Raw genomic sequence first — 13,120 nt, forward strand, 5'->3', positions numbered from 1 at the left:
AGACCTGGCAGCATTGGTTGGTGCTCAGCTAAACATGAGCAAGCAGTGTGCCCAGGTGGCCAAGAAGGCCAGTGGCATCCTAGCTTGTATCAGAAACAGTGCAGCCAGCAGGAGGCAGGGAGGTGATCATCCCCCTGTACTCAGCACTAGTGAGGCCGCACTTCAAGTGCTGCGTTCAGTTCTGGGCCCCTCACTACTAGTAAAACATTGAGGCCCAGGAGAGAGTCCAGAGAAGACTAACAAAGCTGGTGAAGCTACTGGAGCACAGGACTTACGGGGAGTGGCTGACAGAACTGAAACTGTTTAGTCTGAAGCAGGCTCAGGGGAGACCTTGTAGATCTCTACAACTACCTGAAGGGAGACTGTGGTGATGTGGGGGTCAGCCTCTTCTCCTGCATAACTAGCAATAGGACTAGAAGAAATGACCTCAAGTTGCTCCAGGGGAGATTCAGGTTGGACATTCGGAAAAATTTATTCTCCAGAAGAGTGGTCAGATGCTGGAACAGGCTAGGGATGCCCAGGGAGGTGGTTGATTCACCATCCCTGGAGGTGTTCAAGAAGTGTTTAGATGTGGCACTAAGGGACAAGGTGTAGTGGGGAAATACTGCTGGTAGGTAGACAGTTGGACAAGATGATCTTGGAGCTCTTTTCCCTTTAGTGATTCTATCATTCAGCTTCTCTGCTTTCTTAAGAAGCTTAATCTTCTTCAGTCTCACATTGTTAAAATATGTCAATTTTCTCAGGCTTTTACTTACAATTTTCACCTTAGTTGTCGCCCTCAGATTTCTTCAGAAATCAACAGCTGGGGCAGATTTTCCTTTCCTCAAAGGGAAGAATCAAGGGAGAAAAGTTTCTTACTGTTTTCCCCTGGCACTACGACTAACCACTGCACTCTACGCTCTCTCAGCCGCTTTGTTTACCTATACCTTATTAGGCCACTTCCAAGCTTTGCAGGCGTGCAGCACACAACTCAGTCATGCAGCTTTTCAGCTCTCAAGAGACGCACATTCCACAGATGACTCAAATGCAAAAGCAAAATTTCAGGGAAAACAGGTAACACTAGTGGATTTTCAAATACACTGCAATCAATCAGCTTTCTCTTGGATAAGTTTTCAGAAACAGAATAAATAAGATCTCATGACAGACAAGATAAAGAATGCAGAAAGCTACCTGACTTATATCACTTGTCCATGCAGCTTTCTCTTGACGTGAGGGGGCTAAGAGGACAACAGTAAAAGCAGGAGCATCTGTAGGTTCAACTACAAGCTTGAAATCAAGGTGTCCAAACACCTGTCCAGAGCTTTTTGCTTTACAGTGAGAGGAGTAAAAAAAAGAAGACAAAATGTGAGATTCTGAATCACAGTATGAAGAAAATATTGTTTCCACTTACTGTGAAAATTATCTTAAAGCATTTCTCTCACAAAGAGCAAACACAATTGTGGATCCAAAGCAATGATTTTGGTTTTCCACATACACCAAATGCAATAAAAGTTCCAAATATACAATAATGGGAGTTATATAAGTTACATGTTAAAATGCCAAATAAAGCTGAAGTTCCTTCTAACACTTCTATGTTTCATATGCTCTCAGTATATTGGAGGATCACTGAAATTAATAAAACTACTTTCACAGTTCATGGGTAATACTTGTCTAAAACTACAGAGTGGAAGCCAAAAGGAATAACAGAACACGCAGCCAGGGAATGTGCTTAGTTACTTCATTTGAACAGGGCTATAGTCAAAATCTGTAAGGAGTCCAAGACAAAAACTTTCCACTGATTCTGCCAACATTCCCAGCTTCCATGAAAGAAGAAACCCAATTAACTGTTTTGTCTTTCAAGACTTTTTTTTTTCTTTCTAAGATCCTCAGGGTGAAGCTGTATACAGAAGTCAGCAAATAATTTGTCACATTCCTTCAGCCATTGTACTTTGAAATCTTATGTGGGCTGTCAACAGCAAGAACAAACATAGCAAAATAAATCCTTATGCAAGCCAGTATGTCCATTATAAAACCATTTATTCTACTCAATCGGTTAACAGATTTTTCTCTGATTTCATGAATGAGGAGAACATATCAATTTGTCATGAAAAATAAACAAAGGGCAAACTTAAAAAAAAAAACTTAGAACTGTAATTACTACAAGCAGTTAAAGGTAACTTACAGTCATCATCAGTTGCATCCGTCTCCTCAATCAGTGTGCACTCCATTAATGACAGAACGCCTCCTGTCTATGAAAACAAAGTACATTTTTCATAAATTTAGACATTTGTTCCAATTAGCTATTACAGCTATTTTAAAATACTGACACACCTTACTGTAAGATTCTATATAATCCAGAGCTCGTATGAAGATACATCAATTTCATGATGTACATTTTTGAAGAACTAAAACCAGCTAGATTAGATATTACATTTTCCTTAAGCAAGCAAATCAATAATGCATTTAAATGTGCAAAATTTCTTTCATTTCTACCATAGTATGATTTGTCTTACATAGAGGCTTGTTCACAGGTTTCAGAAAAGGTAACTAGAATTTCATCATTCTATTCTGAATTTAAATAAAACGAATACATGACTTTTTGCAGGATTCAGTTACACTTAATTTACTTTTTTGCAAAATACATTAATTATTTAAAGAGTACAAAGTGAAAATGCGTACAGAAGATAACAAGAGACCTTCTAAGCATTATTAATAATATCTCAGATATGTCTTTGTCACATTAAAATTTTGTTCAACATACATCAATCCATAAACTGCCACTCTACCTTCGTTCAAAAGCCAACCCAAGAAAGACTGACTCTCAACTAGTGTAACTAGAGCATTCTTAGAGCAACATTCTCTTTAAGATAATATTCTGCTCAGGAAAACAAAGCTGACTTCAAATATTAATTTTATTACAGCGCTGGAAATTGTTCTTTCATAATTCTGTGGGGGTGTACTGGCTGATTATTGCACTGTAAATGGACTTAAGAGTCACTACTGGCTTATACATAGATACACACTGATGTACTGTTTCTAGCTCCATGTTCATTAAATTACATACTTCTGGAAAAAAATAGTTATTAAGGACTTTGGCTGAATTTTACTATTTGCAATGAGAAATACATCACCTCACTTCTGTTTATAACAACACAAGATCTCAGGTTAGAGCAAAAAATAATACAATATTAAAATTTCACTGAAGCTTTATTTTCATTTAATAAATTGAGTCATAACGTAACATCTGTACCTTAAGTAGATGCAGCTTTCCTCCTGAACTTCTTGTACAAATTAAAAAATGTTTTGTAAATAAGAAGCACTGCCTTTCTCCTTCTTTTTTCAAAGATAATGATCCCAGACGAACTTTGCTAAGTTTTCCCCTTTCAACTGAAGGAACTTGAATAAGGGAACCTGATAATAATCAAAATAAAAAATACACTGTAACTGCAATAATATTTAGTAGGCAGTGTTTGAAGTGTTAATCCACCAAACATTATGGCATTAAACCATGCAACTTTTCATTCTGTAAGTATTAATACACATCAGTTTCCATTTTAAAAAAAAAGTCATTTATCTTCTTTGTACCAGTACATTGTGGGTTTTAGGACAAGTTCAGAATAACAAATGTGTACTTTTTTAATGGAAGTAGCAAATCTATCTCTATAACCACAGTCTTAGAAACAAGCAAGCACAGTCTAAACCAGTAGTTGGTTAGATACTGGGCAAATTCTTGCTCAACTTTGAGACGCTAACAACATGTTGATCAGAGAACAAAGCTGAACAGCAAGCTCCATTTGCTCAACTTTTGGCAATTGCTAGATTTGCAAAAGGTATGCTAGTTTCAAGCCGAAGAGACAGAGGAAGAAAAAAACGGTTTTGAGGGAAAAAGGGTTGTATATATGTATGCGAAAAAGATGGAAATGAAGCATCTTCTTATCTTATTGTATCTCATTGTGTTAGTGTCAGTGCTACACAGCTCAATAAAAAGGGATACCAGTAAAGAAACAGGACTTTATGTAATGGGATTCAGTTGAATTTGCACTCCACAGAACTGGGGGAAATGGGGAAATCAGTGCTTCCATGTTGTTTCATACCTCAAAACCATTCTCTGACCAATTTTTTTTGCATATTGATATCAAGATCACTTTTGATTTGGGGTCTGGAATAAAATTTGATAGCGAAGCACGATTTGAAGTTCATGTACGCAAACAAACGAAGAAATTAAGATTACTCTCTTAAGCTACTGTAATTCTACATCACTTTTTCCTACATTTATTTCCTTATATGCACTTAATTATTAAGTTAGTAATATATCTGAAACATAGCAAAATATATACTGATCAACTTACATTTTATTGTTCTTCGACAACCATTACATTTTCAGACTAAAAGAGTACATAATGATTTGTGCCACTGCAATAAAACACTAAGAAAAGTTATACTCCATAAATTTGCAAACCTATCCAACACTCTTTAGATTTACCTACACTCTACCAAAAAAAAAAAAAAAATCCAAAAAGAAACATCCTACTTACTGTTCGTTGTACAATTCCCTTGAAAAAAAAAAATCGAATAATTTCTATTATAAAAGTTAGGAAGGAGATCATCCCCTAGCGTTACAGCTGTGACTTTTCTGTACGATGCCAGTTGCCTTCCAGCTCCCATTGTGAGGTCAAATATTATATACAAAGCAGTTCCAAACAACTTCCCATTCCAAAATTCCTAAGCGTCATTTTCTCCTGAAATTCCCCCTACACATTTTGGAAACACCATTCTACTTGTTATTTTGCTCTTTAAATAAATGCTATCTATAAATATGATACATGTACACATATAGCTTTGCAGCTCAACTTTTTTTTTTTTTTTTTAATTTACAATGGTTTCTGAAATACCATATTCTGTTCTGCTAAAACAGCAGAAGGTTAAAGAGTGTTCTTGTGTGGACCTGAAATATTATTATTTAATAGCATAATGAAAGACTGCATTATCTCCTTTTGATAATGAACTTAATACTTCATGAAAAAAACAAACTTCTATACATAGAAATATACATATATATACATATATATATATCTATAGTTGAAATCTAGCAAGGACCTACTGCATTTCCATCTAGCTCTTGTGATTAAAGAAACTGAGCATTTGCCTGCCATAGATTCTACTACAGATTTCCACTTAAGGAAAAAAAAATTGTTATGATTGGCCAGTGTACAACTGCCACAACCAAGCGAGGCTAATTTTGGACTGCTCATTAATAATATGATTTGGGAAAAAATAAAAAAAAACTCCGTTATTTTGAAATAATCAAAACTTGATTGGACAGGATGCTGAGCAACCAGCTCCAGATGACAATGCTTTGAGTAGGTGGAACTGGACTGGACAATTTCCAAAAGTCCCTTCCAACCTCAGCTATTCCATAACTCTGTAATTGTGACATATTTGTTAGCAGAGGTAAATTCAGTGCAGTTGATTATGGGAAGATCAGAAGACATATTTCATGGCCTCTGAGGGGCCTCCAGAAGCCAGTTTTCTGGGTGTCAGCCAATGCTGGATAGCAGATCAAGGCCTCTGTTGCCTTAGGACTATTAAAGAAGATACTGTATTCCTCGACAGAGGGTCTAACAATAAAGTCTGTATCAAAGTAAGAGACAGATAAAAGGAGACCCCAAGAAATCTGAAGGGGAAGTGATAATTTACTGTGCAAAGCACTGTCAGAGATGGTTCAATGGTCTCAACGACTATAGCTTAAGAGAATCAGTCTCTTAGGAAAAAAAAAAAGTATATAACATAGATAACATATGTCAAAGTTGAAGTGAACCTTCACAAAAAATGCTTGATGGAAATAAGCCTGAATAAAGGCCAGGGTACCTTTTTTTTTTTTTTTTTTGTCAGAAACAGGTTTCCTCTGCTTGCCTACAAATAACACAAAGAATAGGAGCTTAACTGAAATTAGAAGAGATGGACATCACTCTTTAAGTGATCTTACAAGTAGACATGAAAGGAAAATGGGCTTGGCAATATTTCATTAGCTGAAGTCAGATTTCTGCACTCATACAATGTAACACGCAAAAGGTAAATTGTGATGCAGCCTTTAATAACAAGCAGGCTTATCCACTGTCCTTGACTGTATTCCCGGAATTAAACCTGAAATTCATTTTCTTAAATCACAGGTTTGACTTGGGTCTTACATTCCAACAATAACCTTCACAGATTGATTCCCACAGAAAAATTAATAGGCTTCTGCTGATGAAACACTGGGTACACAGACAAAATATTAGCCAATTTTAAGGGAAAAAAACATCATATACATTTAAATACAGAATACTGTAATCATATTGAAAAAAAATATTCAGTTTAAGAAAAGATCGTGGTATGCGTCTGTCAAGGAGAATTAGCCCTACAATTCTGTGGAGGTGGCTGCAATGTAACAATTTTAATTTTAATTTATTTTTCTTAAAGCCACATTCATTACTCCTTAAACACCTCAATTATAACAAACACACACATTTAAAGAACAACATAGTAACTTAAATGTGATCACTGTACAAACAATTTTAGAAGTTATGGAAAGTTTCACAGTTTGGCTAAATAGCTACGGAAACACTACAGAATGGATTTCAAAATATACAAAGCCTGTTAAACTACCAGCTTTGCATATGATTCTATTTAAATACCAAATGTTCTGATGATGCTATCTAAAGAAGATCTTGTGAAGGGATATACCTAAATTAAATCCTCAACCTTCTCTAAATATATGTAATGCTTTTCAGACGCAAAGAAGCTTGTGCCTAGTTAAAACCCCCCGCTACAGATCTGTAGCTATTCCATACAAAACTACTACCTTGTTACAAAAGATCCAGAAGTAAATTCTTATATAAATGGAAAATAAGCTTCAATTATGAAGTTTTCATATTTGTTGGTTTACCATTAGAGTGAGCCCCACCAGGTAAGAACTGTAATCCGTTTAGAGTTTGTAGTTAGAGTTACCACTTCCTTTAAATTACAATTTTGTGGAACTCAATAACAAATTTATCTCCCAGTATCACAGAATGGTAAACAGATCTCTGGGTTCATCTGGTCCAACCTTTCCTGCTCAAGCAGGGCCACCCAGAACAGGGCACCCAGGCCCACACCCGGGTCTTCTGAAGATCTCCAAGGAGGAGACCCCACAGCCCCTGGGTCCCTGTGCCAGGGCTCCCACACTCCCACAGAACAGAAGTGCTGCCTGATGGTCAGAGGGAACCATCTGTGCTCCAAGCTGTGCTCAGTACCGCTTCTCCTGGCAGTAGGCACCACTGAAAAGAGTCTGGCTCTGTCTTCTTTGCACCCCCCTTCAGGTATTTATACATGTTGATAAGATCCTCCCTGAACCTTCTCTTCTCCAGGCTGAACAGACCCAGCTCTCTCAGACTCTCCTCATAGGAGAGGTGCCCTAGCCCTTTCAGCAGCTTGGTACCTTTGCATTGGACTTTCTCCAGTTTGTCCAAGTTTCTCTTGAACTGGGTGGCCTAGAACTGTACACAGTATGCAGGTACAGCCTCTCAAATGCTGAGCAGGGGTGGAATGATCCCTTCTCTGTACATGATGGACCTACACTTCAGAGGGAAGAGTTTCCAAAACCACCAAGAATAAAGAATACGGTATGCCATTCCCTCTCTCTTTTTGCTAACTGCATTTTATTAGACGTAATTCTAAATTTCTCGCCAAACAGTAAGGCTTTCTTTTCTTCATGACTTTCTTGTTGAAGCGATTTTTGTATCTATCCTGAACTTCTATTGAAGCCCAAAAATGTACCTCTCAAAAGGTATTGGATCTATTCTGGCACTATGAATTTGAGATGTTTCTGAAGCACTGATTAAAATGGGAACAACGGACAGCTCTTTTCTTTCTTAGCAACTACTTTATCATTTGACAAAATCCCAAGTTTCTCATGCGCTTTTGTCCAAATGATGCATCAACTGGCATTACCATTTTGACTGACCAGACAGCCCTGGACTCTGTAGTGCTGCAGGTAATTACAATTCAATTGAAGATCACAGCCTAGTCAGCGTGTATAATACTGTCCCATGGATGATTTACCATTACTATGCTGCTGTTTTTCAGGGTTCCTAAATAAAACAGTATAGAAATGGGGCTCAACTATAGTCTCAAAGTAGTCATCTGCGCATTTTAAAACTTATCCTACATGTTCCATGGGACTTTAAGGATGTTAGCTGTGCCCAATGCAGCGACCTGCCCAATGATGGCAACAGGAACCCTGCTGGTTTTAATGCAATTATTTTCATGATTACATAGGTAGCTTTAAAAGAGAAGTCTTACCTTGGCGTATAAAAGTTTGACTAGTATCTAGCAATATATCACAGCCTTCTACTATTGTCCTTTCTATGGCCAAATTCTTCCGGATGTTTTCTGTGTCACTCACTTCATCATGCATCACCCTGTCAGACATGATACAAAATGTACTTTAAATTCTCTGAAATATGTCTTGCAATATTTTATCTAACTTCATTTGCACTTTGACAGTGTACACACGAAGAGTTGATACTGTCCTTTGCCACAAAACAGATACATACATGCAGTACATGACTACTCCAGAGCAAGTTTGTTGCTTTGTTTTTCCTTCTTTTAAACCATTGTTGTTATCATTTTTTTCAGCAGTGGAACCTATTTTACCAGAGTTGCTCTTACACTATGCTTGAACACATTTGACAGATGCCACCAAGATGAAAAGTCTTCACAGCTGCTAGAAGAGTACCTCTTGATACTTAATAGCATCCACAAAACTGGAAATGTTTTCTAGTTGTTAATGTTAGTTATATAACATGTTTTTGACTCCCTGACGTTGATTTTAGGTTCCCAGCCTGTTCTGCTACAGTTTAGTTTTGAATGTACCATTCACTTCCTCATTGCTTCCTATAACGATCACAGCCTTAATGGTTCATCTCTTACTTACTTCCTCTTCTTTTTGTTGGTATCCTACACAGAAAAGCATAGTTTTTTCCAAGACCAACCTCAACATGGAAGCTTACATGGTGTTGTGATGTTCCTGAACTGTGACTTGACTGCACTGTCTGAAAGCTACTCTTCCCCCACATCTACGACAAATGAGCCATTAAGTTTTATACATACAGTCCATATTGCCTGCCTAGTGAGCAGAAGAGGATCAGTCAACTTAAGCCTCCAATTCTGAACATTCAGAGAAAAATCAGTTGGATGAACTCTAACTTATGAGATGAAGCAAAGTCAACACTATTCGATCTGATTATACATATACACATACAACCCTACACACAGAAATTCCTGGCTTTGGCTAAGTGGAAAGGAGACATTACTTCTCTGCTTCAAATGGCCTCAGAACATGGCAGAACCTGCTAACACTGCAAAAAACCAAATGCAGCTACTCCTTCAGAAGGCTCTTCAAAAGAAGCCAGAGCTTTAAAATGTGGCAGGACATGACATTTAGATGACTCAGAAAGCTGACTGTATTGAAGATGCAGCAGGACAAAAAAGAAAAATTAATAAGCTCCAAACTAATAGGTAGTTTGCCCAACATAGCTACTACGTCTTAAAAGCATTAGAAGTCTGAACAGTCAAAAGAATGCAATTAACAAGAGCTATAACACCATCACATATTTACAGCTACATATTTTACAGGGACTTTTTTGTTGAATACTCCAGATATTCAAGTCACACATTCTTGTTCATGTAGCATGTCTTTGTTCACAGCAGAAAGATCTGTTTCCTAGTGATAGCAACCAAATTTCTTACTTGGCTGACAGAAAGAAGCATCTAAGATAGGCCTGGACTTTTCGGGAAGAGATTTATTTTACAGGCTTCTACAGCCAGTACTAATTCTGAAAATTTATCTTTAGCTCCTGTTTATTTGGCATTCTTTAAAGCACACGTGAAAATGGGTTACTTCATTAACACAAGCAAACTGTAACATAGATTGAGAACTCAGTACTTCTCAAGACCCTAACTGATCTCCAGTGTTGTAGAATATTGAAAATGCCCTTTTTTTTTTTTTAAACAACGGTGAAAAAGCACATATATTTCTTTATATAAAGAAAATTACTCGTAACAAAAGGGTAAGTGGTTTCTATAGCAACTCTGTTCTCCCCAGACCAAAATACAAGGTACTTGTAGATTTCTGTTAAACAAAAGACTTAGAAGAGTTTAAATATGACTATTTTTTCCTTTGGTTTTCTGCACTTTGGTTTCATTTTGTTCCTTTTCATTAAAATAACTTTTAAAAAAAAGAACAAAACCAAATCAAAAGAGAGAAAATTCATTTTACCTTTTAGAGTCTTTGCTTCAGAATTATTGAATAAAAGGGTGAAAAGTCTCACCTTGAAAGTTCTTCTAGTTTGGATTTTGCAAATTCAAGGCTTTTTCGTTCAACATGTTCATGCGGTGTGTGAGCCAGGAGTTCATGAAGCGTTATAATATATCTAGGAATCTTAAAACAAATTTGGCATAGAATCAGTAAATCCTTAAAGAAATAATTTCAGTACAGCTTTTTTTAAAATATGAGCTATTACATTGGTCGGAAAAGTATTGCAAACATAGCCTTTTGTAACAAATATCCACAGCTAAGATTACACATACAATCTAAACAAAAGTGCCAAAATACTGAACTTTTGTGTGACAGAGGCTGCATGTGTGTGTGTACATTTTCAGTCTGAGGAAACATAAGTTCAATTCATTATTCTACGAAAAAAAAGATCAGAGACAGTGAAAAATATAGCCCTGGATTTCTTATTTTCTTGCAGCTATTCAAGTGTCAACACAGAAAATTTTCATAACATTCTGGGAGATCCACATACACCTTACTAAAATTTTAATAGGTTACAACCATCTAGATTTTTTACAACTTTAAAAAAGCCAGGTGGCTTGTTAGCATATAGATGAAATAATTCACATTGTACTAATGGACACTGAAGAACATGCAAGATTTGACAGTTAAAGGCCAAATGGTAGCAACACAATCCTGATTCAATTTGTCACCACTTAAGGTAGTTTCATGAATGTTAAACAGAAGCAAGTGATCCTGCAGTACTACGTATCTTAAAGAATAAGAGCTATTTGGTAAGTGGAGAGACGCTTTCTCCTACGCTGAAAACATCCTCAACACAACATTATTCATCACATGTGAATAGGGCCCTCTCTATTCTCCCTCCAAAGCCAAAAGATATTTTTCAGTTCAGTCAAAATTTCCCCAGCTTCTCGATATACAAGCTGGAAAGTGAACGAATACACTGTTAGAGGTAGCAATGCCCTTCTAAGTAGGATAATAGGGCTGACTAGTTCTAACACAATGGCAGTGACCCTTTTTTTTTTTAGGGGGGAACTCCATTTGCCAGTTACTGAAGAACTGAGGGGGTTCACCATTATCATGGTAAGTAAAAAGTCATATGTCATTTTGTGACATAAAAGTCACAAAATCATCACACCAGTGTTTCAAAGACTTTTGAAAACAGCTGCAAATAATTAGTCCAGACAGATGAACACAAGATATCAGAAGGCTAATGAAGTTTTCAAAACTTCTGTAGTATATTTTTGATTTTCTAAGGAGCAGGTCACTGAAGAACAAAAGCAGGAGGAAGGTTTCAAAATGTATTTCTGAAAAAATGCTTGTGACTGCTCTAATTTGCTATACCAGTTATATTATCCCTGTCTGGACTGTTGCATATTCCTGCAGCAGGTCAGAAGTCAAGAATTTGTTTCTCAACTTTTCCTTTTTCATTCTTCTGGCACTAGTCCCCATCCAACATTCTCCTTGCATATATACAGGATTCTTAATAGATTTGAGTCAGTGTAGTTGGAGAAAAGACTCTAAGCAGTTTAACAAGCAGTTTCTGTATAATAATGAAATACAAGAAAACCAAAATAGTTTGCATGAGACTACTTCTAGTTAAGCAAGAAACATCTTCTACCAATCATGATTTCATTAACACAAAATGATTAAACAAAACAGTAAAAACAAAGAGTGAAAAAAATGTACAGAGTCTACCTGAAACATGGGGTAAGTAAGGAAAGTTTCCAGCATTCGCCCCTCACATGCTGGGTTGGCTTCATATTGCTTCAAGAGTTTGTCAAAATCTCTGTTTTGCTTACAGTTTGCCAGTACTTGTAGACTGTACTGATGATTCCGAACAAATTCTTGATATATGTTCAGCATTGGCAGCAGAATGTCAAATAAGTCAGCTAGAAAAAGTCAAGAAATGCTTTTTTTTTCCAGCTACCCATGTTTTGGAATGTATTTTTTCAAGCTATTACGTTCTACGGAAGTGAATTACTGTAATCAGTTCTGTTTCCAATATACTGAGCTTTTAGAAACATTATACTTGGTTCTTTCACCTGCCAAAATACAGTTGTTCTGATTAGTTAATAATCAGATAATTTCACTGAAAATGCAGGGGCCCATGTGTAAACATTGTTATATCTAGATATGAGGAGAGTTATACTACTGCCCACATGGTACACTCACTACACCAAACCGCATGGTACTAGCACTGCAAAAGCATTCCACTCAAAAAGGACACTGTCATTAAAAGACGAAAACTCACCATAATTTCAAAAAATAACTACAAAAATTGAGAAACTACAATAACTTGTAAGAATACAGTAAAAATACAGTAATAGAAAATACACTAACTTACCTAGAATTAAGGTAGGCCAATTAGCTATTCTTGCTTTTAAACCTTGATGAAATATCTCATGAAGAAACATGATTGTTTCACTGAAAAACAAATATTTAAAGAAACAAAAAGACAATTCAGGTCTATGTGCCTATTTATAGTTCACAGAGAAGCATTCCTTCCTGTTTACTGGTGCATTTTTCATTTCAGTAGGAAAAACAGAAGACAATTATTATTATGGAAGTAAACAATTCATTTTATTACACTGTTTAGAATTTTTAGTGCAGTATATTTACAAAATACATAGTATTTACTGTGGAAAGCTGTGGGGGGAGATGCTGTACTTATGCAAAGAATATAATAGTGTAGTCATGCTGTACCTTGTTAATGATGCTGCTTTGTGTTAACCTATATTAATTGCTTAATCTTTTAAATAAAATCATCTGTTAAATAACATATTCCACATAGGTTAACGGATAAGCGTTCCAAGAATATCTTTG

The 13,120-nt window shown here is 36.3% G+C and overlaps 1 protein-coding gene across 6 annotated transcripts in view; it reads right to left on the reverse strand.

Moving 5' to 3' along the window:
- The window catches only part of RASGRF2 (Ras protein specific guanine nucleotide releasing factor 2), a 129,201-nt gene that overhangs the window by 68,326 nt on the left and 47,755 nt on the right, over positions 1–13,120 (reverse strand). For all 6 annotated transcript variants that reach the window (XM_021380890.1, XM_021380887.1, XM_021380886.1 and 3 more), the window contains 7 exons: positions 12,642–12,721; positions 11,993–12,186; positions 10,329–10,438; positions 8,299–8,417; positions 3,230–3,390; positions 2,162–2,228; positions 1,171–1,307 (listed from right to left, as the gene is read on the reverse strand). In XM_021380890.1, the coding sequence (XP_021236565.1) occupies positions 1,171–1,307; positions 2,162–2,228; positions 3,230–3,390; positions 8,299–8,417; positions 10,329–10,438; positions 11,993–12,186; positions 12,642–12,721 (868 nt within the window). The remainder of the gene's footprint in view (positions 1–1,170; positions 1,308–2,161; positions 2,229–3,229; positions 3,391–8,298; positions 8,418–10,328; positions 10,439–11,992; positions 12,187–12,641; positions 12,722–13,120) is intronic.

This window comes from Numida meleagris, chromosome Z (assembly GCF_002078875.1).
Source record: "Numida meleagris isolate 19003 breed g44 Domestic line chromosome Z, NumMel1.0, whole genome shotgun sequence".
NCBI lineage: Eukaryota > Metazoa > Chordata > Aves > Galliformes > Numididae > Numida > Numida meleagris.